This window comes from Apteryx mantelli, chromosome 5, assembly GCF_036417845.1.
Source record: "Apteryx mantelli isolate bAptMan1 chromosome 5, bAptMan1.hap1, whole genome shotgun sequence".
In the NCBI taxonomy this organism is placed as follows: Eukaryota; Metazoa; Chordata; class Aves; order Apterygiformes; family Apterygidae; genus Apteryx; species Apteryx mantelli.
In genome coordinates this window covers 6750027-6775353 of record NC_089982.1, presented here as the reverse complement: position 1 = coordinate 6775353, position 25327 = coordinate 6750027, and the positions used below count along the sequence as shown (strand labels likewise).

The window sequence follows — 25327 nt, the reverse complement described above, 5'->3', positions numbered from 1 at the left end:
GTGTGTGTGTGTGTGTGTGGCACAGTGCCATCCGAACGATCTCTTTAAACTGCAATTCGGACATGTGTCAATGGAGGAATCATGTTTTTTTTCCACAGGAACAGCTGCCCTGGAAAAGCACCCGCTAGCAGATACTGCAGATATATAATCCCAACATCTAAGAATGCAGTTCGGGGGCTCCCCCCCCCCCAGTGAAAAAATGTTCTTTCTCTGGAGGTTTCTATTTGAATCTACTGCTGTATTTTTCCTTACGCTGTCTGGACACCTCCCAGGGCCTCCCGACACATCCCTCACCCTCCCCTTCCTCACATCCCACGCAGCGGGAGACGGGCAACGCTGTGGGGAAGAAAAGGAGGGAAGGAATAAGTAAAATGTCGCCTTCGCTGGAGCGGTGTGGTGTAAAGCCCCCTCGGCGCCTCGCTGCCCCCGGTGCACACAGCGCCGGCCCGGCTGCGAGCGCCGCTCCTCGCTGCGCGCGAGACAGCGTTGGGCCGTTACGGCCGTTGCCACGGCTCCCCAATGGTTCTAACGGGCGCGCGCGCGCGCGGCGGGCGGGGCGGGGGCGGGGGCGGGGGGGGAGGCTCGCCCGCCGCTGCCGCCGCCATTGGGACAGGCGGGGGGCCGGGCAGCGGGCGGGCCGGCCCCCCCGCCGCCGCATTGGCCCGGCGGCCTCCGGCGCGGCGGCGGGGGCGAGGTGGGCGGGGGCCGGGGAAAGGGGAGGAAAAAATAGAGAGGGGGAAGGAGGGGAAAAAAAAAAAAAAAGGAGCATTTTTCGCGGGTTGTTCTCGGAAGGCGCCGCACACGGTCCGCTGCGGCACAGCTGCCCGGCTGCGTGCGAGTGGGGACGGCGGGCGCGGCCCCGCGGCACGGAAGGAGGTGAGCGCCGGCGGCAGCGCCGCGCCCGCGCCGCCATTTGGTGCCGGCGGCGCCGGGAATGGGGGGGGGGGGGCTCGCCGGGGCCGCGGGGAGGGAGGCGAGCGGGGGACCGCGGCCGGGGCCGCGGGCGTCGTCCTGCCGCCCCCTTGGCAAGCGGTCCCGGAGCTAAAAGCTCTGTACCGCTATTAATTTATGCCGGCTAGGCTAGGAGGGGAAGGGAGCGGCTCGCGCCGGGCGCCTTATGTAAGCGCCAGTGCCCGGAGCCCCCCGGGAGGGCTCGCCCGCGCGGCCCCTCGTCCCGTAGGTGCTGCGAAGCGAACCGGGCCGTCCCTTCGAAGGAGCTCGGGCGGAAGGCTTGCGCCGCTTTATCGAAACCGATCATTTCCTGCAGCACCCATCAGGGCTAGAGCGCGGCGCGCCCGGAGGTGGCCGTCAGGCAGTTTGGGTTGCGCTGCCGCCAGGCAAGGTCTGAGCCGCGGCGGCCCCGGCCGCGGTGCTGCCGGGCGTATGCTGCTGGCCATAGGCCTGGGTGCAGCTGCTGGGGCAATGCACTGGGTGCATGCGGGAAAGGGGATTGAAATTCTGGAAAGTGGCCTACTTGGCAGCGCAGCGAGTTGCCTCTGAGAGAACTGTTTGCTCACCTAAGCTATTTATAGGCCTGCAGTGGAAGTGGCTGGTTGAGTCCAGTCTAAGCGACAGCAGGGCTCTGTCCGTGATCTTTCACCCTCCTAATTAATAGAGCTGTGGGGAGCATTTAGCTCCCCAGGAGGTAAATGCTTTTCCTGATCTAAGTTCTCCAGCGACATTTCATATTACTCTTTTATTACTTGCTTTTTATTCTAGATTTTTCTTTTTTTCCGCTACCTTAGGCTACTGTGTGAGGTTTCTGCTTTTGTTTCTCTGCTTAGAAACAGCATCCAAGCTTTGGTCCCAGGCCACTGCTTTAGCCATTAGGCCACACTCCTTCATGCATCAAAGACCTCAGTGGAGAAGTGAGGACTATCCTATGACCTGTCTGCACTTCTCTTAGCTAACCAATTCAGGCGACCCTCCACAGGATCTGGGAGGAAAAGGCTACAGCAAAGACATCTCTCCCATCATGGAGGTGCTTGCATTAAAAAAGATGCTCGTCCTGGTTAAATGTGTGGCTTTCCTGAAGGGCTCCAGTGACACTACCTAAGATGACTGCACATCTTTTGGATGCATAGAATAGACTGATTGTCTGTATTTCAGATGATCATGTACTAATTTGCAACTACTAAATAACAACAGAAACCTCTTTAAGTAAATTCATACCGTCTGCGCAGTTTATTATTCAGGTGAGGGGTAAAATTATGTTGTTGTGGATTAAAAGGAAAAAGCTGATTAAAGCAAGAGCTTAATCTACAGAAACATCATATAGTACTGACCACATCTGTGGTGTTTGGAAAGCAAGCAAGGCAAGCACACTTATCTTATTTAGCTATATATGTGTTCAAAAATTTAAATGCCTGTTTAAGCCTCTGGGACAGCAGGCATGCATCTCTTTTTCTTTTCTTTCTTTTTTTGGCTAGCGGTCTGGAAAATTTCCATCTGCAGTGAAGCAGCCTCCTGTAAAAAGGGCACTGTACAACTTGAACTACTGTTTAATCATTCACTTTAAATACTACATATTTCTGTGTCTGTCTATAAGAATGAGTTTTTTAAGTTAAATGTGTACAGATTAACAGATCAGATGATAGAGCACCTCAAAAAAGATGTCCGTCTATAGCTGTCTCTCATGGACTTTGGCTTTAACATCAGTACCATCCTTTATGACACCTTTGTTTTATTTTTCCCGCATATCCTTGCTCTGTGTTTGCATACATATCAGTAGTGAAGGCACAGACTGTTTGTTGTATGTCCAGCTGGGTTCCTATTCCTGGCTTGCAGAGACACTTAAAAAGCCAAACCGTTGTCAGTATTTATACTTGCCTGGAAGCAATGGGCTTTTGAGAGATGAATATGATAGGAAACATATTAATTAGCTCTGGATTTTAGATTAATCTTCTGATTCATGCTGTGGATAAAGGGAAAGCTAAATATAGCTAACATTTAATGTTCTCCTTTCAAGCTGACAGAAGTGAAACCAAATGTGGGTTTTGTAAATTGGCAACTTTTGTTGTGCTGTATTTCACAGAGGGAAGTTAACACGCTGTTGTTATGAGTCCGGGGTAACAAAAGAGAGCAAGTCAAGAAAGTAAGTCAGTTTTTAATACCTGTAAGTATACTGAAATAAGGGCAAAGGGGGAATAGACACGATGATAACATGTTGCAGACATCCAGCAATAAAATGGAAAATTACTCATTTAAAATATAAATCAATCAGTTAAGTGACCTGGTGGGTTAGACCACATTAATCTGGTGCAAAAAACATTGACTTCCAGCATGTTTGACTTCCATCAGGTTGACTGTTACTCTACAAATGCTAAATAAACAAATATTTCTTCATCTAAGAATTGCATTAAAGGTAAACAGGAACATCCCAAACAGCATGTTTTGAGCTGTGAATGACAAGTTTAATATGGGCCTCCAGGATGCTCATTTCACAACTCTTTTCTAATAAAAATAACTACTCATTAAGTTGCCTTTGACTGAGTGTTTTTGCAAGCACAGGGGTTTTGACTAGGAATTTTAAAAATTAATTTTAACAATTATTTCAAAACTACAGATGAAAATGTAATTGGGATCTAGAAATTACAACTACAAGGCACCACGAGCCACAAATTATAGCATCTCTGGGGTACATTTGTTGCTCTTTGCTTCTGGATTATGTCAGAGTACTCTGCTCTCTTGTTGCATTTACCTTGAGCCTGCATATTTTAATCCCTTCATTATGGCATATAACTTAAGTACACCTTTTTATAAAAGTGATTGAGGCATACGGTAACTGTCAGCTTTCGCTCATCATTTTGCTGTCAGCAAACTTCTAGCACCAGTAAACATCTGGCAATGAAATGAGAAATCACTCATTTAAAATCGAAATCAGTCAGTTACAGTGACCTGATGGTCTAGTTCAAACTAATCTGATACTACAGCATTGACTTATTACAAATTACCCCCCTGCATGTTTGACATTCATCAGGTTGACTGTTCCTCTACAAATGGTAAAATAAATCTTTCTGCATCTGTCAGCATGCTAGATGAATCAGCATTAGTGCATTTTTATCTATGCAGGGCCAACTGGTGTTTTTCTTCTATTTGGGCTGCAGAAGGGATCTGAGAAACTGGTAGAGGATCTTGCTTGCCTGTGCTAGCCAAGGACGTACATTTTGGGGTTGTGTAGTAGAGAACTGTAGACCAGACAAAATAGATGAGAGTTGTATTTTGGGAAGTTTGTGCGTGTGCTTGCTTGTGTGCATCCATGGATACACTCTTAATGGACATTCTTACATAGCCTCAAAAATTGCAATTCACTTTACAGGTCTGTTTTGAAAAGTATTGATGAAGTCCTAAAGAACCATGACAGAATTGAATACTATGTTTCTTGTGTAGATTGAAAAGTCTTTAAACTCTTTAAAATCTAGGCAAATATAGTTTTTCCTCCAGGGAGCAAGAGTGCAGATGTTTCAGCATGTGTATGTTGAAGAGCATGCATAATATACTAATTCTCACCACCTTACCTTGTATAGTTTTCACATTTCAGCTGACATGAAGCAAAGTCCTTACTGCTAAAGTTTGCTCCATTACAACCTCTGAAAATTCAGGGTATCGTTATGAAGGTGATCAGCAGAAATGCCTTACCTTGATTTATCTGCAGTACTCCCCATCAGAACTGTAACTGTGGGCTGGTCTATGTAGGACTGTTTCTTGGTGAGTCATGCAGATTGCTCTGTAGCTTCTTCGAGGCAGTGCTGTGCTATGCATGATTAGTGGGCTCTGACTGTGAAAATGTTTCCTGAATGATGTAACTGAAAATTCCCCTTCCTGTGCTTCTTGTTTCCTGATCAGTTTTCTCATTGTTCTTGAAGACATTCCAGCAGCTGCATATCTTTTATTCCTGATCTTTTATTCCTACAAATCTCTGTGAAGACAAGTTATGTCAACAGCTGCTTTAATTAATTTGGTTAGAAATGGAGGGTATCAAGTAAGAAGGAGAGCCCTGCTGACATCCCGCCTCTTGCAAGACGAGAAGCGTCCGACAGCCGCGGGCTACAGCTCCACCTCCGAACACCGGGCTTCCCGCTTCGATGCAGATGGGAGTGGGCGACCCGCCACATGGGACACCTTTGGCATCTGGGACAATCGCATTGACGAACCCATTCTCCTCCCGCCAAGCATAAAGTATGGGAAGCCAATCCCAAAAGTCAGCCTGAGCAATGTGGGCTGTGCTAGCCATATTGGGAAACGGAAGGAAAATGAAGATCGGTTTGATTATGCTCAGCTGACGGAGGACATCCTATACTTTGCAGTATATGACGGACATGGTGGGGCAGCAGCAGCTGACTTCTGTGATAAGTATATGGAAAAATACATTAAGTAAGTGTGCATCGCACAAGTGCATGGCATTTGAATTACAGTAGAGCCTCCTTCCTTAGAATCGAAGAGAAACCTGTGGGTCACAGATTGTCCCTAGGTGTCCTAGGTTATATTGTCATCTAGTCCAATGGGACAGTAGGAACGTGGGACTGGAATAGTCCCTGTTGTGCTGGACATGGTATGAACCTGTTATCCTGTATGGTTCTTGCACGAGGGAGCAAGCCCACACGGGCAAGAAAGGAAAATGTGATTGTCCCCCCCTTCCAGGAAAGGGTTGGGAACACAGAGAGAGTGTGACTTGCCTGTTGTCAGACGAGGTCACTTTGATCGTGACCTGCATCACTTACTGACACTTCCCTGTGAGGCCGCATCACATGACTGGGTGTTTGAAGAGGAATTCCTGCTGCTAGGACAGAACAAGGCTTGGACCCTACCGTGATAAGTGGTGCATTTCGTATGGGTTTGGACTTTTGTTGGGGGAGGGGGTTGTTTGGGGTTTTTTTAAGGTGTTTTTCCCTGATTCCAGAATACAGGAAAGTGCACCTAGTTAGTCAGGACTAGGTAGTACTGCTGTCCTTAAGGAACACAGAGTCCTGACACAGGTTCTTTGCTAAGGGAGCTAGCCCCTTTTTTGTAGCCCAGCACGTGCAAATCTATTGCCTTGTTTGGGGAACTGCTCAGCTGTGGACCTAGACAGGACATTATGAGGATGTTCTTTTATCTTTGCAGATCAGATGCAAGAAGATAAGCTATTATACGTATTTGCAAAATTGTAAGGTTTGCTTCCAGTGCAAATCATTAATGACATCATATTACTCTAACATAATCAAGTGTGATTCAATGCGTGCAGGGAGGAAATAATTCTGTTGAAGAGCTTTATTAAGATGAATATTTCCAGGAAAGGAATTAAAATTTTTAAAATTTTGTTTCCAGAGAATTTCTTACTCAGGATGAAAACTTGGAAAACGTTTTGAACAAAGCTTTTCTAGAAATAAACAAAGCGTATGAAAGCCACGCTCATCTGTCTGCTGATGGTAAGTAAAAAATATTCTGCTCTTGGGGTGGGAAAATGTTTTTTCTTATTTGCTCAGTTGTTTTGTATTAAGACTTCCTGAAAAATGCTTAAAAGCAGTCTTACTTAACATAGATTTTTGCTCTGATCACTTATTGCAGATGAAACAATCATGTTTAACTTTTTTAAAATGAGAAAGCTATGAAAAGTCTAAATGAAATTTATTGGGGAGTTATTAATCTAAAGTTTAGCATAACCTTCAATTTATCTTAAATTCTGTCAAGCAGAGTGTTTGTCAAGTTAGCAAGGAATAGTTTCACTTGGCACAGAACGTACATAGCTTTACATATTGTGTGAGAAATTAACCCAGTCTTTTTTTTTTGGAAAGCTGTTATTTTTGTGTGTTCTAAGGAACAGTGTCTAAAGTTCCCTTTTCTGACTCAGCTGCTGCAACTGAGGAGGAAGGTAGGCCAAAATTAATAGAATAGATGTTGCTTCTGCGCAAACAGAGTTACAAGAGTAGCTCTGAGTGCGAAGGAGAAAAAGGCAAGCAACTAGAGAATGAGGCTGGCTGTGGTAAGGCTGGCATCAGCCCTTTTAGCCTCCTTAGTCTTGGCTGTGAATCAGGTTCTTGTATACATGTCTAGAGACTAAGCATGGCTGAAGTGCCAGTTACAGCAGCCAGGGCTTAGCGGGAGTAATTTTGGGAAGGGGGAGGTGATAGAGGTTACAGTTTTGGTTCTCTGTCACAGGAGTTTCCTCAGCAATAAGATACTATTTTGTGAGTCAGCTGTGCCAGTCATTAAAAAAACCTGTCCCAGTGTTGGTGCAGGTGCTTGCAACACAATTGAGGTTGTTTTAGAAGAGCAGAATTTTTAAAAGTTTTTCCTCCAAGGAAGAAGTTAAACCCAACAAGTCCTCTCAGGACTGAAATTATACTGTATTCTTGGGTTTCTTTCCTTAAGAAATGCATGAAAACAATAAATTACCCGAACTGTTTCCTGCACTTAATAAACGGCCAAATGAACCTGGTTAGACTCCTAGGAAATGTTTCCTGGCAGGACAGGTAGTCTGGCCATGGCAGCATGTTGAGCGATGTATACCTTTTCTCTTACCTGGTTCAAGCTGAGGTACCAGAAAAAAAAGTCATAAATCCTGAAATGCATCCCTTAAAAAAGCAGAATTAAATCTTTAAAAGTCTTCCCCCCACCCCATTTTATCATTCGCTATTGAAATCCACCTGTATTCTTTAAAAAACAATGACATGGTGAAAAATCCAGAGTCACTTTTGAACTATGGAGTCAGTTCTAACTGAGCTAGTCTGAGACACATCAGTAGAGCAGATATGCTTTGTATCCAAGAGCGCCCTTGTAAATGTCTTGTTGAGAGCTCAGATTCAAGAACACATCTGAATTCAGGCTTGTGTGCTTCCTTGGACCAAGACCTTTCATTTGTAGTAACAGGAAGATCTGTTATATTTGGCCTCCCCTTTGTTAACAAGACAGGTCTTGCTTTTGCTCATCTAAATGACCTTTGTTAAGTTTCAGAGCAGCTCCTTAAGCAGAATTGGGAATCATACTTGGTGTATTACTAGATTATTCTGAAAACGGTTTCTGATACAGCATTTTGTACATGAGTCTTACTGAACTGGATAACAAGAACATTTGACAGACAAGTTGTGCAGCAAGCTGAGTATTTGGAACTGCTTATAGGGTATTATCATACCATTTAACTGGATAACTGGGCTGCTTACTTAATGAAAATGCCAACAAATTTACATAACAGCTAAACAGCAGAGTTACAAGATCCTAGACACTCTCCTCATTAAAAAACCTTGAGGTCAAACAAAATATTGGGCAAAGACACTGTTTAACAACCACAAGGGCCACATTTTGCAAAGTGCTCGGTGCTTCTTTAGGTAGGTTTTAGGCAAGCTCTCACAGGAACCTGTGGGATGAGAACATGCCCAGTGCTCTTGCCTGGTTGCCCAGCTGAAAATCAAGCTATAGGGGAAAGAGTGGAGTAATAGGATGTAAAGACAAATATAGATTTATGAACAAAGTGAACTTCTCACATACCCGCTGTTGAAAATTTTCAATACTTTGTTGACTGTTTGGTGTGGGTATTTTTGTTGTTGTTGCTGTTTTGAAAGTTACATAAAAGTCAGTTGCTTTGCATGTATCCTGGTTAGAAGCCTAATTCCAAACAGATTCAGTTTGGCAGCAAAACTTCTGATTAATTGTGGCTATTCTAGATGTGACTGTCAAGAGTGTTGCTCAAACTTCTTGAAAATGGTGGTGGTAGAACTCTGGGTGTTCAGGATACACTGGATGGGTCCCAGGACTGACTCCCTTTCGAAACCCTTCTATAGCTGACAAAGTGGAAAATAATAGCTTAGTCTTGTTCTGGTAGATTGCTCTGCCAGCATCCACTCCTTTCACTGTGTCTGGAAAAGATACAGTGAGTGTCCAGGATGACTCCAGATCTTCACTTTTCTAACATGTGCCCGACTTTGAAAGTGTGTGCCTGTGTGTTTGAAGGAGCATGACTCCCGGGACAAATCCCAATACCAAAATTACAGGTATTTTGGGCAACATTATGCTTATAATACTGTTTAGGGAAAAAAAATCATAATATGGCACAAATATAACAGGCTAAGAGGTGTGCATTCTCAGAGCGTCTGGCCCTGTCTTTGGGGACAAAGCCTTTTGAAGGTCGCTTCCCTGTGACAGAATATTTGAAACTATACTTGAAAAATACATAAAGGAATACTTTCTTTGCGCTTTCAGTAAAAATTAAAGATGTATGTTCCGATATTGCTCCTTGTGTCTTGTGTGCAGGATGACTAGTGCTGCTGGACTGCTGTACTGGCCTGTGGTCCATTCCAGTATCCCCTCTGATAGTGGTCTGTACAAGATGTTTCACACAAAAGCATAAGAAACATTCTGTAAGCAGATCTGGGATAATGTGTCCTCCACATAAATCCTTTCTAGTTGTTAACAGGTCAGAGATCTGCCTGAGCCTTGAAGCATGTTTGCTATCTCTTCAAAAATGCATTTTCATTCTCTTTCACACATTTAAATACATTCAGTCACTTTTAAATCACTGCTAAACTTAAGTATGGGATACACTAAAGGATACGCATGTCAGACAAACACATCGTTATCCATGAGGCAACCATTAACACAGATGGACAGAATTTTCTGGTATTGCTGAATAGCAGTAAAAACATATATGTTAAGGCTGAATAAGGACAGAATAATGTGAATAATGTGCTTGCGGAGATTAGAGCATCACTCAGAAGAAATAGAACACACATTCTCACAGCAACAGCAGCTACTGTTGACTCGGAAGGTGACAGGTTCATGGCATGACCTGGGTCCACTGTGCAGTATTTTTCAGACAGTGACAGTGCATTTATCTGGAGTGCTTTACTATATGGGAGCCAAAGGGCTTTGTGGCCTTCAAGACGAGAGAGCACTGGCAGAGTGGACAGCAGTGCATGTGTGCTGCTGTGCTTCAGTGAAAGGGAATAAAAGTAGAGACAAGTCTGTGTTTGCAGGCTATACATGTGGAAACCATTTTTGTGGCCACTACACAGTTGTAAGAGTGCATGGCTTGCAAGACCATGTGTTGTACTCTTAGCCATAGGAGTACATTTGCCTTGGAGAGAAAGTCCAGTGTCTTACTGCATTCCCACATAAAAGGAAGACCCTTAATTGTTGTCTTTTAACACTACTTCTACCCATTAAACTAGGCTAGTTTTGTAAGTACAGCATTTGTCAATGGAAGCACAGCTCTCCTGTCCTAATGTGTCCTACAAGGTACTGCTACTGCTTCTGTTTATTGTAGGCACAATCCAGTACTAGGAGAAAACAACAGAGTGTCTTTCCATCAACCTCCATGTTCAGTGCATCCAACTCTAATTGCACTGGCCACTCACTTCTGGAATAGCCACCTTATTAAAACACAGCCAAGTGTTAACTAACTGTTGTGCTTCTATGTATGCAGGAAAGGCATTCCTGGAATCTTATTGTGCTGAGCAAATAGCAAAAGTCTTTTTAAAATAATTAAATGAAAAAGTTTTAAAGTTATCATTAAAAAACGTGATTATTCTTTCTTTGAATATGTTAACCTGCAACACTGAGGAAAAGAGAGAGCTGCAGAAGTTATACTTAAATATTACATTAAGCCATCAACATTAAAAAGACAGCCTTTTATCCATGGGCCCTGGTTATTATCTAATCAAGTTAGAAGATACTGATTACAGTATTATGGGAGTGTTCATTTTGCATGTTTTCCCATGGGTCAGATGAAGTCATATGTTTCTATTCAGTGCATTTAAAAGGGCCTCCTTTTAGTTGGCACTTGTCTGACCCCCCTCCCCCCCCATTTTTATTCTAAATATAAATTACCTTGAGAAACAGATCAGGCCATATTCTGTACTGAAAATGCTCTTCAGAGAGCCCAATTTTGCCAGATACGAGGTGGCTGGCCCTCTGGCATTGATATATTTCTTTTGTTGGTTGGTTACCTCCCCAAAAATATTTTGTAGCCTTTACTTTGGCTGAAGTCAAACTGGTTTTGTCACACAGTTGTAAAGAAAAGGCAAGAAGGGTGGCAATTCCTGAAAAAAACCAGGGCTGATTTGTCTGTGGACAAAGAGGTGTGTAAGCCTCAAGTGTGGCCAAACTGGACACTACACAACTCATCAGGACTTCCTATATTACCTGCAAAAGACAGTGCAGGCAAACCCAAAGTGAGTACTTCCCCTGTTTTGCAGCCCTTGTTCTTTCATCTCCAGTGTTGCAGGTTTATTTTGTTTGAACAAAGTCCCTGGGTGAATTTCCTATTTGCCTCTGTGTACATGTTATTTGTGGCAGACACTGTACCTGGTCAGCAGCTCTAGAACTGGAGGCCCTGGACACTATATGCTGGGCTTCAGTGGAAAGAGAGATCTGCTTAATTTTGTCCCAGGTGAAGGAGTCCGGCGGTTCCTAGCCTGGACTACTGGAAGGTTCCCACATCCTCTTTGTCACATTAGTTGAGATGACTTGCAGTAAAAATTGTCCTGTGAGTGAGTGTTAAGAACCTATTGAAAGATCTTAGTTTTATAGTGATATTGTTAGGAAGAGAAAAAAACCTCTTCAATTGTTAAAACAATGTATGTGCTGATGCAACTTATTTTATATTATTAAATAATCTAGAAGCAGTAGCAGTAAGGCATTAGACATTTTATCCCATCGTCATTCCTATGTTTTGGAACTGTGCTAAAAATCAGATAATTCCTTTAGTCTAGCTAGATCCATATTGCTCCTCTACCCCGATTATGAACTAGATCCAGGGAGGAGAACATGAGTGGCATTCATTTTTCTAAGCAATACCATTTAACTAGTAAACATTTGTAAAGCACAAGTTACTATAACCATTACCATTGTCTGCACAATATTGCTGACTGGTTCTTTGGTAACATGTCTTGACATGGTGCTAGCAGCTCTTTTGGCTTTGTAAATTTACTCTTTAAAGATGTAGATTCACCTGAATGACCAAATGTTTTAGATCATTCATGAGTTAAACACTACAGATCTTACCTTTTAAGAGGCTAGCATTTATTTGTCAGTGTTGTTCCAAAAACAAGGAATGATATGGGACACTAGTGGCAGTTCCATATTCATTTTAATTTCTCAATAAAATGTATTTTCTGTGAAATAAAAAAGTAATTTTATATAGGTTTTTCACTTCACTTTAATTATTTGGCTAAAACAGGTATTTTACTGGCTCTACTAAAATTTCTAATCACGCTGCTACTTGTTAGTATCTTATTTTTATAACATACCTCAAAGTGAGCCTGCACCAGACTAGTCCTTGCTTCAGATTACAAACAGGATGTCAGTGCTTACCTGAGTACTCAGAAGCTACCGACATCTACATGGTTTTGTATATTGTAGTCTGCACTGCAGCCATAACGTAGTTCAGAGATTTGACGTGGAGATGGCTGATGTTCATGATCAACGTTTTGGTTGAGTGTATAGCTAAATCAAGTCTTCATTGCAGTAATAATACCTGTTTTAAATAATAACACAAGCTTAGTTTAGACTGTTTCATGAGGTTTTTTTTGATTCATCAGCTCACTGCTTTCACTTTACAACAAGGCTCAATGCATCTTTTGGGGCTTTGTGCACCTTGAATTTCCTACTAGCCCAGTTTTCCAGGGGTGCTGAGCACTCACAGGATTGGGGGAGCAGTCACCCAGATCCCAAAGCACTCACATTTTTGCTTGTCTAAATGTGTAGGGGGATGTGCTGCATGTACGCAGTTTGCCAGCAGTTGGAGCTGCCTGACATTCTTCAGGCACAGGCGCATGGTCCTAGCTGAGATCTGTCCCCCTCCCTGGGTCAGGGCTGCAGGGCCAGAGGTAGGAGCGCATTTAGTTGTAGCTGAGCTCTAGAGAAGTGGTGGAGGGAAGATCTTTAACCATTACTCATGTGAAAATAGGAACATAACAGGGGATTCTCAGTCGTAGCTTAACCAAAAAACTCTCTCTGAAATTGGCTTGCTTTTAAAACCAATTACCAGAAGACCCTAGAATGCAGCGAGATCCATAGAGGGCCTCTGGGAGGAATTTGCACTGGCTGTGAATTCCAGGCAATAGCTCTTCCTGGCCCAGCCTTTTACTGCAGTAGCTCAGATCAGCAGGCGTTACCACTTTCCAAGCAGCTCTCACTGGCTTAGAGTTGCATATTTTGCCGGAAGAGAAGGTACTGGTGACTGTTCCTTTAGAAAAAAGAAAGCTGGCAATTCTTTTGGCATTTTCTTCATTGCAGATAAAACTGCAGATCTCTTATGAAACAGGCTGACTCATATTTCCAATTTTCAAGCCTTTTTTTTTTTTCCAGCATGATGGTGAAATTGAAACCAGAAGGCCTTAGATTTATTAGCACTAGTTAATCCAGCCAGGACCCTAAACACAGTTAACCAGCTCAGATCACTCCTCCGCCTTGCAAAAGAAGAGGACAGCAGCTGGGAGTCTGCCTTGCCCTTTAGGCAGTGGATTTATATCCCTTTCAAGTGATCCTACCAGTGCCCAGGGCGGATTGCCTGGAGGACCATTGCCAGCTGACTGGCTCAGATTGCAGGTGCAAGGCTAGGCAGGATCCAGCTTCACCTCCAGACTGTGACCTCCAACAGACTGACAGGGTTTGAAGAGAGTGGAGTCCCCTTCTGAAAAAAGCCAGTGTCTGCTGGCTGAACCCTTCGTCTCTTGGCAAGGCTGGGGGAAACGAAGGGAGACTGTAATAGCTCAGAGAGCAACTGGAGCCCCAGAGACTGGGGAAGGAGAGTTTCTCATTTGGAGAAACTACATGCAGCTACAGTTAGTATTACTGAATTACCTACTTCACCTCCAGACAGAAGAGAAGATCCGTCAGCTTTGTGGCGGGCTACACCTGCAGTCACTGTGCCCAGGCATGAGAATGATATCCCAGTATCTTCAGATGCACTGTTGGAACAGAAAATATGTTCACTACAACCTGAGAAGAAACTATCTTACCTGATAGTACTTTTATTCCACTTGCCCTTTTTGCATGGAGCCATGTTGTTGCACAGAAATACTTACCTTTTCCACTCCCTCTCTCCCCCCTAGTCCTACATGCATGTTTGTTTGCTGTACTTTTTAAATATAGCTTTAGTTTAAACTTTAAAGCATTTATTTACTGGTAATGTAGAGCACAGGCTGTCTTTGTTTTAGCAGTTGAAACTGTTGCTCTGTTATACATGGTGCTATGCTTCTGGGCAGTGTTAAAACCTCTCTCTTTGGTATGATGTTTGTAGCAACTCTGGCGAATGCTGGGACCACTGCAACAGTGGCCCTGCTCCGGGATGGTATTGAGCTGGTTGTGGCAAGTGTGGGAGACAGTCGTGCACTGCTGTGTCGAAAGGGAAAAGCCATGAAACTCACCATTGACCATACTCCAGAAAGGAAGGAGGAGAAGGAAAGGTACCTGTCAGCTGATTTTGTGGCTTCCCTGGGACTGGCCTTGGTCAGGCTGTGTTTTTGTTCTCCTGCAGCTAGAATGGGCCTGGAAAAAAGCAGACTTGAACATAATGTCTGCAATTGGCATCTGAGCTAGCAAAAGGTGGCACAGCTCCAAGTAGTTCATTTATGTCAGTTTAGAGGATTGAGGATCTGGAAAAAAAATGCATGAGCATAAACTGTCATGGCAGTAAGATCTGTGTAGTTAGGAGTGGGTTCAAGGACTTGTCCAAAACTGCCAAGTTCAAGCCAAGATTTGAAGTCATGTTGCCAGGTTGGGGCTTAGCCTGCAAAACCACCTCCCTTCCGTGGAGCACTTCAGACAGCAAAAGCCAACTCTCAGTCTCTCAGTTTAGGTCCTCCATACCCCATTCCACTTCCACAAATAGTGGTAGAAATTGCAACTAGAGATGATGGTCAGAATCACTAATTCATATTTGCTTTCTCTCTTTCCTCTGGATAGGATTAGGAAGTGCGGTGGCTTTGTTGCCTGGAACAGTTTGGGACAACCACATGTGAATGGTAGACTTGCAATGACACGGAGCATAGGAGATTTGGATCTTAAAAACAGTGGTGTGATAGCCCAGCCAGAAACAAAACGGGTTCAGGTAAAAGAAGGCCTGGTTAACAGGAACAGCAACATTCAGATTAAGGGGCAACGCGGGTATCTGATGCAGGTGGTATCCACACAGCATGTGCCCAGTTGGAACCTGATGGCCAAGCTTTGATTTTTAATTGCAGTAAAGTAACCAGAGACTAATTCTAAAGTCCTTTCAGACTGACACTAATAGGACAGAAAGGAATCTGGCCCTGATAATAAATTCAGCCAAGTTAACTTTTAAATCCAATTTATCATAGTATCATATATGAGGGAAGGAAGATAATACATGATAGCCATTAATGATTTATAAAGCCTGTTTGGGGCTTGGGGGGTCAAAGAAAGAAATTTGAAGTTTATGCTGATGTAAAATCATTGCTGAAAACTAGGTGGGATATGGTTGGGCTAAATCATTGAAAAAAGTAGTATATGTAGAGATTAGCACTCTTGGGAGGACAGGGGGAGGAAAGGGCAGCTGCATGCATCTTACCATGACTCCACAGTTGTTCAGAAAACAAAGTAACCACCCAGAATGCATTCAGCATGGTTGCCTTCATGATTGCTCCTACCCTTATGAAAAACAAAGCTCCCTTCTCAGTTCATATTCTACTCAGTATTTTTCCCCCATACCCAGTGCATCTCAGTGCCAAGGGAACTTACATTTGGTTGGTACTAACCAAACATAAAACACTGTCCACTAGGCCAGAGGAGTTTAGTGAGATGACCACAGTGGTAATGCGTCTGCCTTGAAATCCTCATTTTAAGGAAGCATTTCCTTTACTTGGTAATGTATGGGTCTGGGCTTTTGGCCTCAGAATATTCAGAGGGTTATTTTCTAGAACCAAAAGCCCTTTAAGATGTTTTCCTCCAGTACATGTAACACAGTCTGTGTCTGATGCCTGTGCTGGAGAATTCAAAGGGCAGCCCTGGGCTACTGGGGGCTTGGGGGGGTCCCCATTAGTTCTTGTGCAGAAAGCAGGGGAACATGCAGCAACGCCAGAAAAAGTGCTTTGCAACAGAGGGAAAAAACAAAGACATTCTACCTTGCAGTGCTCTGTTAATTGTTACCCACACTGCATGCCTTTGTTGCAGTTGCACCATGCGGATGACAGCTTCTTGGTCCTCACTACAGACGGCATTAACTTCATGGTGAACAGCCAGGAGATCTGCAACTTCATTAACCAATGCCATGATCCGGCTGAAGCAGCCCACGTTGTTACTGAGCAGGTAATGCCACGGCTTCTCATGGCACCAAAGCACTGCTGCTCCTGCAAGGGTAATGCAGCTGAATGGTAGCTTAGACTGTCCATCTGTTGAATGTACTCTCGTGGGTCCATTTCAGCATGTGGTATGGATAAGAGCAACAAGTTAAGCCATTGCAAAATAGTGGTTTATTGTCAGTATGTTTGTTGTTGGGTTTTGACGTTTTTGAACAAAAAATTTGTGTAATGACAGGTTCAACAGTGGATTTAACTGTACTGGCTGATATGGCCACCAGTCCAACTGTCTGTCCTTTTCTTTCCCTGGACCTTGTCACATCCTTGCAAAGGGACATCATTTCAATTTATATACTTAGGTCATGATCCACTGAACTGGGGACTGTAACTGCAGTTTATTCCAGTGCTGAATATGTCATCAGCATAGATGTAAGTGCTCAGTTTCTCACAGTGGGATATCATATAGAAAGCTCTCGGGCATACAAGAACCTGCAATGCCAGAGCTGAAAGGAGGCAAGGGAGCATAGGGCCTTGTGGCGTGCTGTCCCATGTGAAGCCCGGTACTTGTTTCCCTTCCAGGAAAACCACAGGGTTATGATGCTGATGATTTGTTTCTCCTCTCAGGCAATACAATATGGCACTGAGGACAACAGCACCATTGTCATAGTGCCATTTGGAGCATGGGGTAAATACAAAAATGGCGAGATCAACTTCTCCTTCAGCCGCAGCTTTGCCTCCAGCGGGAGATGGGCATGATGACCTGCCACAACTATCTTTTCCTGCAATAGTCTGGACACAGAGCACTACAGAAGAACACATCCGTCTGTTCATAGGTTGACTTACTGTCTTGTCCATCTCTTCTCAGTGTTATAGAAGATGTCCCTGCTCCCTTGGTGGGCAATGCCCCATTGTTGCTTATGGCTGATTGTGTTTTACCACTTATTTATTCGAATCAGCATTGAGGCAGCTATGTCTTCATGTTTCTGGTTCCAGCAGCTCTTCACACCACTTTCTTCATGTAGATGGGGTTCTGGGCTTTCACCCTAGGCTGGAGGTGTTGTACATTAGTTTCATACCAACTCACATTACCTAGGACCCTTAGTTATTTAGCAGCTGTGAAAGTCTGAGACTTTGAGCCATCTGCCAGCTTCTTTGTACAGTACACAGGGGAACAAACACACAGTTTTCATAGGGAGATAAAAGGTGGGTTTGTTGTCTTCCTCTGCTATACAGCCACCCAAAACTCCTCTGTGCTTCAGGAGAAGCAGGTGAAAAGTAAGGGGGAAGTTTCAGAAAGTAATTAGCCTGCACTTCAGTCCTGATGCCAATGGCACTGGGTGTAGCTGACATTTTTCTTAAGACAGTGCTGCTTTGCAGGGCTTTATGCTCTCACCGCTGTGATTTGTGATCCTCTGGCTCCAAGGGCATGGAGCAGGCTGGAGCCGCACGCTGTGGGAAGGGAATATCTATTTCATCTGAAGCCTGTGCAGTCTCTGTGGACCATGTAGCAGCTCCCTTTCACTGTTCTCTTTGGTGTGCCAGTGCTTGACAGGAGTACGAAGGAGGGAAAAAGCTGCACATTTTTGAAATCCAGAGACTCCATCAACTTGAATTTCTTTTTCTTTTCTTTCTTTTTTTTTTTTAAACTAATTTCAGAGAATTTTATAATCAAGATTCTTTGGATGTGTAAGACAGGAAAGTTTATTTCTTCATAAATATATGAGTATTTTCCTGCCCTCCACTGAAGGTTTTTAGTTTGTCATGATCTCCTGTGTATCCTTACAGTATACAGGAAGCTGTAAAATGCACAAAGCAAGCAAGCTAGAGAAAGGAGAGAGCATTTTGTTAACATAACTTAATTTTTGTAAGCTTTGGGTGGTGCTCATAATAGATGCCAGATATTCAGCCAGCGAAAGTGTAGTTTTGTACTTAAAGGAGGAACATCCATTTCCTCTTCCCCTTTTGGTGGGAGTCTGTGTCCAGTGAGGCACGGGGGTCCAGAGCCCTGAGCCAGCTCAGACTGCTGCTGTGAGAGGGATCGCAGGTGACATGTTGGTGCGTTGGCAGCAGCTGAAGATCTGTGCCAGCATGCCTCTTTCAGACCTTGTTCTTCCTCCACTCCAAATCAGGTTTGCAGCTCTGTTGGCCTTTGAGTTACCATGTTGTAAGGAGACATGGGTAGAGAAAAATTGGGCTCTTCTCTGGTTTGCAACAGTATTTTTCATTCTGTGGATGTTTCCACCAGGACAGTTGTAAAAACAAACCAAAAAATAAATGAAATTGCCTGATACAAAGTCACCTTACAATAAGGAAAAATATTCCTGAGATGCCTGGTCTGATTCTCATTTTCCAGCGTGAAGTATATATCTTTGTTTCTTTAGCCCTTTCCAGGCCCAGGGTTACACCTTATGCAGTCATTCCACATGTTTTCTTTGCCTCTCTTTGAAGGCCTGGGAGCACCCCACAGAGCACAGTGTTGTACTGACAGCAGTAAGTACTTTGTGTATAGAGAGTATGCTGGTTTTGTCCCATCACTTGGTGTATTATATGGTGTATATAATGTGTATATTGGGTTTATAAGTATGAAGAGTTTGTGAAACAGTATTTGTAAATCTCCGTTGTACCTGATGCTATTATCCAGGCCTCTGTAATGAGTGTATCACTGGTTTACAGTTGTAATCCCTTCTCTCTCCCCAGTTTTTCTGGGTTTGGGTTCAATCTTCACCTGAAGCCAAAATGTTTGTCATGATCCTTAGTTTGGCCTTGCTCCGCTGAGGGAAAAGGGCACTTTTAGTTGTTATCAGCCAGAGCAGGTTCTCAGCCTGCGGCAAAAGTTTGAAGATTCCCCACAACCCATTTGTAGCAGAAGTGGCAAAACACAGCTTCTCCTGAGCGCCTGAGGAGAGGCAGCACTTAACAGAGGTTCAGAGAGCTGCTCTGGGAATGTGGTTATGGCCAGGTGTGCTGCAGTGTGAACAGCTGATAGCCTTTCTCCTGCAGAAAAAGCAACTTGCTAAAACATCAGACCCAATAGTTCCTAGGAAAGGGTTAACCACAGCAGGCACCAGTCTTGCTCTGGGCACAATGAGGAGTTGCAGTCAAGCTCTGGAGAGGGAGTTGCTGTGGGGGTGGATTTGCTATCAAATGTCAGCCAGGCATGAGGGGTGTCAGGATCTGGACAAGCTCCATCGATGCAAACGCTGCTCATTTCTGTTCAGCCAGCGAGCCATCTATCAAGACAGAAGATACCACGGGTGCTGGGGGTGTTTCTGATAAACACATACTGCTTTTTAAACATGCTCATTTGAGCAGTACTGTATACTTGCCAAGCTGAAGACATGCTATTAAATGCGGGTGGGTAATGAATAACACTGCAAATAAGGAGCAGGTGCTCTGAGGAATGTCCTGAAATTAGAGTAGCTTCAAGGCATTGACCTGTATGTGAAATGAAATGAGAGTTTGTTCTAATTGTTTTTGGGGAGCATTTTTGTTTTATCCCTGTCGGATAGCCTGATTTTACAGAGCATGAAAGCTGCTGGTGTTTTTTTATTTCTTCTCAGATCCTACTGACTGGTTATCCTCTCAGAGAAAGGACTCATCAGGAACTTCTTTTATATTTTGAAAGGAAGTGATAAGACAAAGCTTTGCAAGATAGATGATGGTTAGGTAAGGTATCTTGGCAGTTCCTATTAATGCCTTGATAGAATCACAGAAAAACTTAGGTCGGAAAGGACTTCTGGATATCATCTAGTTTAATCTCTGGCTCAAAGCAGGGCCAGCTTCAGAATTATATACTTTAATAAAGAGACATCTAATGACATTGAAATACAGTGACTGAAAATGGATGGGAGGAAATAATTTGTCATACAGTGCAGTTTGCCTGAGGAACTCCTTGCCACTAGACTGTGTTGAAGCCAAAAGCTTACCAGTATTTGAAAAAGAGCGGGTGCTTTGTACAGCAGCCGATAAACTTCACAAATAAATTAAGCATTACATATGTGTATGTAACAGATGCAAGCTTTCTTGCAGTAGAGCAAAAGCTAACCAGTAACTGATAGGGCATTATGAAGATGCATTTCTTAAGTGCAGCTTATTCTCTGTCTGTCCACCGTAGTCTTTTGCATTTCATTCTGAAGTAAATAACTACTGAGAAGACGAAACGCTTTGCTAAGTTGCACAATAATCTGCCTGATCTTCTTACCTGTAGAAACAGGGGCTCCCGCTCACTGCTTTTTGTAGATACTTCACTTAATGCTGGACATTGCAACGTCCTGAGTGCCTGCTTGGAAAACATATAATTTTGTATAGACACTCCATCACGAGGGCTGTTCTCCTCCTCCTGAACCACAGTCCTGCTTTTTTCAGCAAAGACCAGAGTGAACTCCCCTAGGATTTAGTGGCAACTGCACCAAACCTCATTTTTCTCCAAGCAATCAGGAAAAACCTGCATTTTCTTCAGTGATGGAGCTATTAGAACAAATTACTTTCTTTGCATTTCAGTTTTGGGGCTGTTCTGACACTGATTCAGTGCTGACAGAGTGGGCTTTGCTGACAAGTTTACGCATTGAGTGGGATGTGGTTTATAGCACTGAATTTTGAGTGCACTGAATATGAAGATAGTGGATTAAAGCCATGTCAGGGGGCACGGATGTGGTTTGTTGTAATGGTACCAGGGAATCAAGTTAGCAGTGCCTTGCTGGTGTCCAGCCAGCAATCCACTTTGGCGTGGGGTTCCCCGCCAGAGCTGGGTATCGCTGTGATGAAGCTGTGCTTGTAGTTTTTTTCAATCATCTAGTCCATAAGCCTCCTGCTGCCTATAGCAGTTCTTCAAGCAACCAGCTTTAAGCCCCAGGGACCAGCAAAATTCTCTTGCCTAGTAGAGAGAGAGATCCTTTTAAACTGAGGAACAAAAGCAAATTGTCTTTATAATGACAATTGCCTACCAGAGGGGTTTTGTTATTGCAAGATCACTATATATGTCTTCAATTTTGAATCAAATTAAATAGAATTTTAGTTCATTCTCTAGCTCCCTGTCTTTCATGTGCATCTGTTGTATCAATGAAAAGAATAATTTTTTTTTTTTTTTTTTTTTTTTTACTACAGACAACCTGAACATTATGGGTGACCTGCTGAGCAAACAGTAATAAGGGTTTACTTTTTCCTACCTTTTTAGGGCTAGATTCTGAACTCCATCAGATCTGGTGAGAAGTATTTTCTTTCCTGAACCCTCCCCCTGGAGCAGTGGCATCTCTCATTACAGGCACTGCAGGAGGGTGGCCTGGGGGCCCAGAAGGGCAAAAAATGTTGTCCAGCTAGTTATTCAATTTTGTTATGAGGATTTGGAAGGCATGGATGGCCTCATGTTTCTGGAGGATTTACTAGGAGAGGTGTTGAGATTGTAAACGGAGTTCCAGCTTGCCTTTTACTCCATTGGGAAAGTAGGGTTTCGGGCACTGTAGAGGGAATGTGGTAGAAACTTTGCAGCCTTGAGTTAGGAGAGGTGGTCTCTCAGGAAGGTGTACAACCACAGTGCAAAATACTGAAAGGCGGCTGAGGGGTAGTTTGTTTTATACAGCATTCACTTACAATCAGCTGCTTTTGGTCTGAAAATCTTAGCCTCTGTGAACAATCACGGAGCACAGTGTGGTTGAGAACAGGGGTGTGGAGGGAAAGCAGCAATATTACTGCCTGTTACATATGCGGGGAAATGAAAATTGGTAGGAGCTTAGGCTCACTGCAGGACTTTGACTGACTTCTACAGGATCAGGGTATCAGGTCACCCTGTCTGTCTCAGCAGGCAGATGTACTGTGGTCCAAGGCCTTGGGGTTTCTAGCTGAGGGAGAAGCAGGAAACAACAGACACCAGTGAAACTGATTTAATATTAATTCTTGTTTAATAAAATTATTTGGGGACTGTTAGGTCCATTGGTCACTTACCGAACAAGCCGAACGTATCGTATTGCAACTCTCCTGGTTCTGAAGCTGCTGTTCTCAATGTAGAGATACCCAGTGGGGTTTCCTCTTTACCCAGGATATGGAATACTGGGGCAGTTCTGCATGTCATAACTTTATACAGACTAAAGTGCAATTGGGTACATTCATTACATAGTTTGCCTTAGGACTATGTGGAATTTCTGTGGTTTGATGTTTATGTTTGGTATAATCAGTGTTCATAATTCATCTACTTCTTAATTTTATAGAAGTATCCATTTTACTTTTTTTTTTTTTTTTTTTAAGTTTGTTTGTCTTCATGGTCTTAAATCTACAGTGGAGCAGATAAGGCTGTGCTGGAACGCTTAAAAGATCTTTTAATAAAGATTTGGCTTCCAGACTTGTGTCACTGCAGATCTATTTTTCTTCTCCTACCTAATCTCAAATCACCAGAACAGTTTGTTTCCCAAGATCTGTCCCAAGTGTCCTGTTGGCCCCAGGCCATAGGCTCTGCCATGAAAAGCTTTTGATAACCAAGGCTTAACTTACAAAGGCATTCACCCAGTGATAGCCAGTGCAAAGTACCTCTCTCTGCGCTCAGTCAGCGCACCTCGGCTTTGGCATCAGGGCCACATGTTCTGTCTGACTTGCTATCTTTGTCTTCTTATATATTTTGATTTATTACAATATCAAGAAATGAGAACCCCTTCTCTCTAAGAAAAATCTTTCTTAAATTCTTTTGTGAAGCAAAAAAGCACCCTAGGTCGTTGTCACAAACAGCTGATTTCATCCTGTGAGACACTGGAAAGAAACAAATTGGGTCTCCTTGATAGAAGGATTTATTTTGGCTTCTACCTATATTCAAGACTTTCCAGTGATCTTACAAGAAATGATAAGAAGAAAATAACAGCTGAGGATTGTAACTCGTTCACAGAAGTAACCCTGTGATCACTATTATTTTTAGTTAAAACAGCTTTGAACTCAAACCTTCCTTTATTCTCCCTTTGAGGGAGAAGCCTTGACTTCAACAAAGTCACATCAGTTTCCTGCAGCTGAGCCTCAGCCCTTCATTTTAGGACTAAAGCGTGTCTTTTCCGTTATCATTTGATGCCGTTCCATTCTCATCTCAGTTAGGAGCTGATCACCTCTTAAATGTATGTATATCTATCACATGGTGATAACGTTGCAGTAGGCAGCGCTCAGGTAGGTGCATTTTTTGAGCTCAGCGTGCAGAGAAACCCGCTGGATAGCTTTGCCCTTTCCCCATGCCTGCCCTTTCGCAGTAGTCAGGAAATGGCTGCCAGGTTACTCTGTAATCGGAGTATTTGTCCTTTAATGAGTGTCCCTATGACCTGCTGGTTAATTTGTGCCAGCGGGAGAGGAGGAGGGTGGCAGCGTCCCAACAGTGCCCTGGTGTTTCCCTCTCCGACTTCATCAGGATGGTCCTGGGAATGGAACCAGGCTTAAAGAAGAGCAACCACTGTGGGCTGCTTTTGGGAGTCATGTGGGGGCTCTCAGCAGAGCAGGGCCCCCTGCAAGGAGCTGAGGGCAGCCCGCTTCAGCTCAAAGCACCCGCTTTGCGTCAACATGCCTCAGCATCTAGCTGGGCAGGGATGTCGGGGCCGATTGAACAGGGCTTTCCTCACTGCGGTTGGGCAAGAGCCTAGCTCTGCGTGTGTGTGCACACACAGAAACCATATATCAATACTTAGATTTGTAACACATGCTCGCTGGTAGGTCAGGTTTCCTCTTGCTCAGTGTGCAGCTCATTTCTGCAGCTGCACCCAGCACAGCCCCGAGGGGAGACAGGGGCCGTCCTTGCCCCAGGGAACCACTGTACCTCAAAGGGTGCTGGTGGGGTCCCTCAGCCGAAGCCCCAGCACTGGGAACTGGCTGGATTTTAACTGCCACTGTCTCTTGGCCTACCTGGTTTTCCCCTTCCCCTTCTTTTTTAACAATTCTCCATGTGGTAATGACTTCACAGCTTTTCATATGGATCTGCACTTGGAAAAATTGCATGGCATTTCCTGCTGGCTGGCTTCCCCTTCGGCGTGAAGGCCCTCAGCAGGGGCAGCACACCCGGGACTGTGGCAAGCCCCGAGCATGTGTGATTGCGCTCGTGCTCATCAGGGGCCGTGTCACAGGTTTGGTCTCACTTCTTCCAAATTCCATGTGCCAGACTTGTGCTCAGCGCAGTGTCACAAAATTCACTGAGGAAGTGAGGGCAGGATTTGGCTCTGCACATCTTAGTCCTGTTTCCGTGTTCATTTTCATCCTCCTCCTCTCTGCAGCACTGAGACCAGCAGTGAATCAACACTGTGCACTGACCGGAGTTAGACATCTGTTCAGCTGCTACAAACTCTTTAAAAATAGACTTTTTTTACAATGGTGTAGAGCACAAAACACTTTGAGCCTAGAAAGCAGCCTCCAAACCTCATCTTCTTTCTGAACTGTTGAAGTCATCACAACTGCGATTAAAGAAAATTTGGTCAGAGCAAACTGGCCACAAACTTGGTAACCACACACTGGGCTCTGGCCCTTTCACAGAATGAAAGGCTGCATTTTTTCAGTCCATAAAACCTCCTCCCTAGTACCAGGCAGCTGCAGACCTGCTGTGAGTCACCAATACGTCTAATGGACATGTTTGAAGGCCAGGCCATTTACTTTGGCTGCTAAGCGTAAGCTGAGCTCTGCTGTTACCTGACCCTGGTAGGTGTTTCAGGGCTGCAGTGATGCTTGAGTTAAATGCTGGTGTGCTCCTGGTGTGCTGCCAGGTCACATACTGCATCATTGCACTCTAGAGCTGGCCACGGGCCAGTTTGATGCTTGTTGGGATCTTATGGCTCCAATTTTGACATTTAAGCTGCCCTGAATTTCACAGTGCAATCTTCTTCCTTCTCCTGGGCCCACGTTTACAGGCTGGGAGCTCACAAAGCCTGTGGCTCCAGTTGCGGCACTCAGCCTCCGGCTCTACAGTGGGTTTGGAAAAATCATAGGGTGTTTTTTTTTCCTGTTTCATTAAGGGACACTTTTCAAAGCCCTCTGGAAGGGGAGTTTTGGGACTGGCCACAGGCAGGCAGATACCGGAGAGGGGCACACACACATCATGGTGCTGAGGGCAGAAGGGGCCCCAAAACCACCAGGCCACCCTGTAAGGCCAGCTT

The 25327-nt window shown here is 44.2% G+C and overlaps 1 protein-coding gene across 3 annotated transcripts; it reads left to right on the top strand.

The window, feature by feature from the left end:
* Positions 1 to 759: 759 nt before the first annotated feature.
* PPM1K (protein phosphatase, Mg2+/Mn2+ dependent 1K) lies at positions 760 to 22561 on the top strand. Of its 3 annotated transcripts, XM_067297393.1 has the most exons (8): positions 760 to 876; positions 3035 to 3094; positions 4846 to 5373; positions 6307 to 6407; positions 14216 to 14381; positions 14881 to 15025; positions 16108 to 16242; positions 16857 to 22561. In XM_067297393.1, the coding sequence occupies exons 3-8, from the start codon at positions 4934 to 4936 to the stop codon at positions 16986 to 16988; spliced, it is 1119 nt and encodes a 372-aa protein (XP_067153494.1). In that variant the 5' UTR covers positions 760 to 876; positions 3035 to 3094; positions 4846 to 4933; the 3' UTR covers positions 16989 to 22561. The 3 variants fall into 3 exon arrangements, with proteins under 3 accessions (XP_067153494.1, XP_067153495.1, XP_013810601.1); XM_067297394.1 differs by lacking the exon at positions 3035 to 3094; XM_013955147.2 differs by lacking the exons at positions 760 to 876; positions 3035 to 3094 and adding an exon at positions 4625 to 4707.
* The last annotated feature ends 2766 nt before the right edge of the window (positions 22562 to 25327 follow it).

Coding starts and splice junctions, on each gene's coding strand:
- PPM1K (XM_067297394.1), top strand. CDS start 4,934: ATGTCAACAGCTGCTTTAATTAATTTGGTTAGAAATGGAGGGTATCAA. Junction 14,382..14,880: donor AGGAAGGAGGAGAAGGAAAG/GTACCTGTCAGC, acceptor TCCTCTGGATAG/GATTAGGAAGTGCGGTGGCT. Junction 16,243..16,856: donor CCCACGTTGTTACTGAGCAG/GTAATGCCACGG, acceptor TTCTCCTCTCAG/GCAATACAATATGGCACTGA.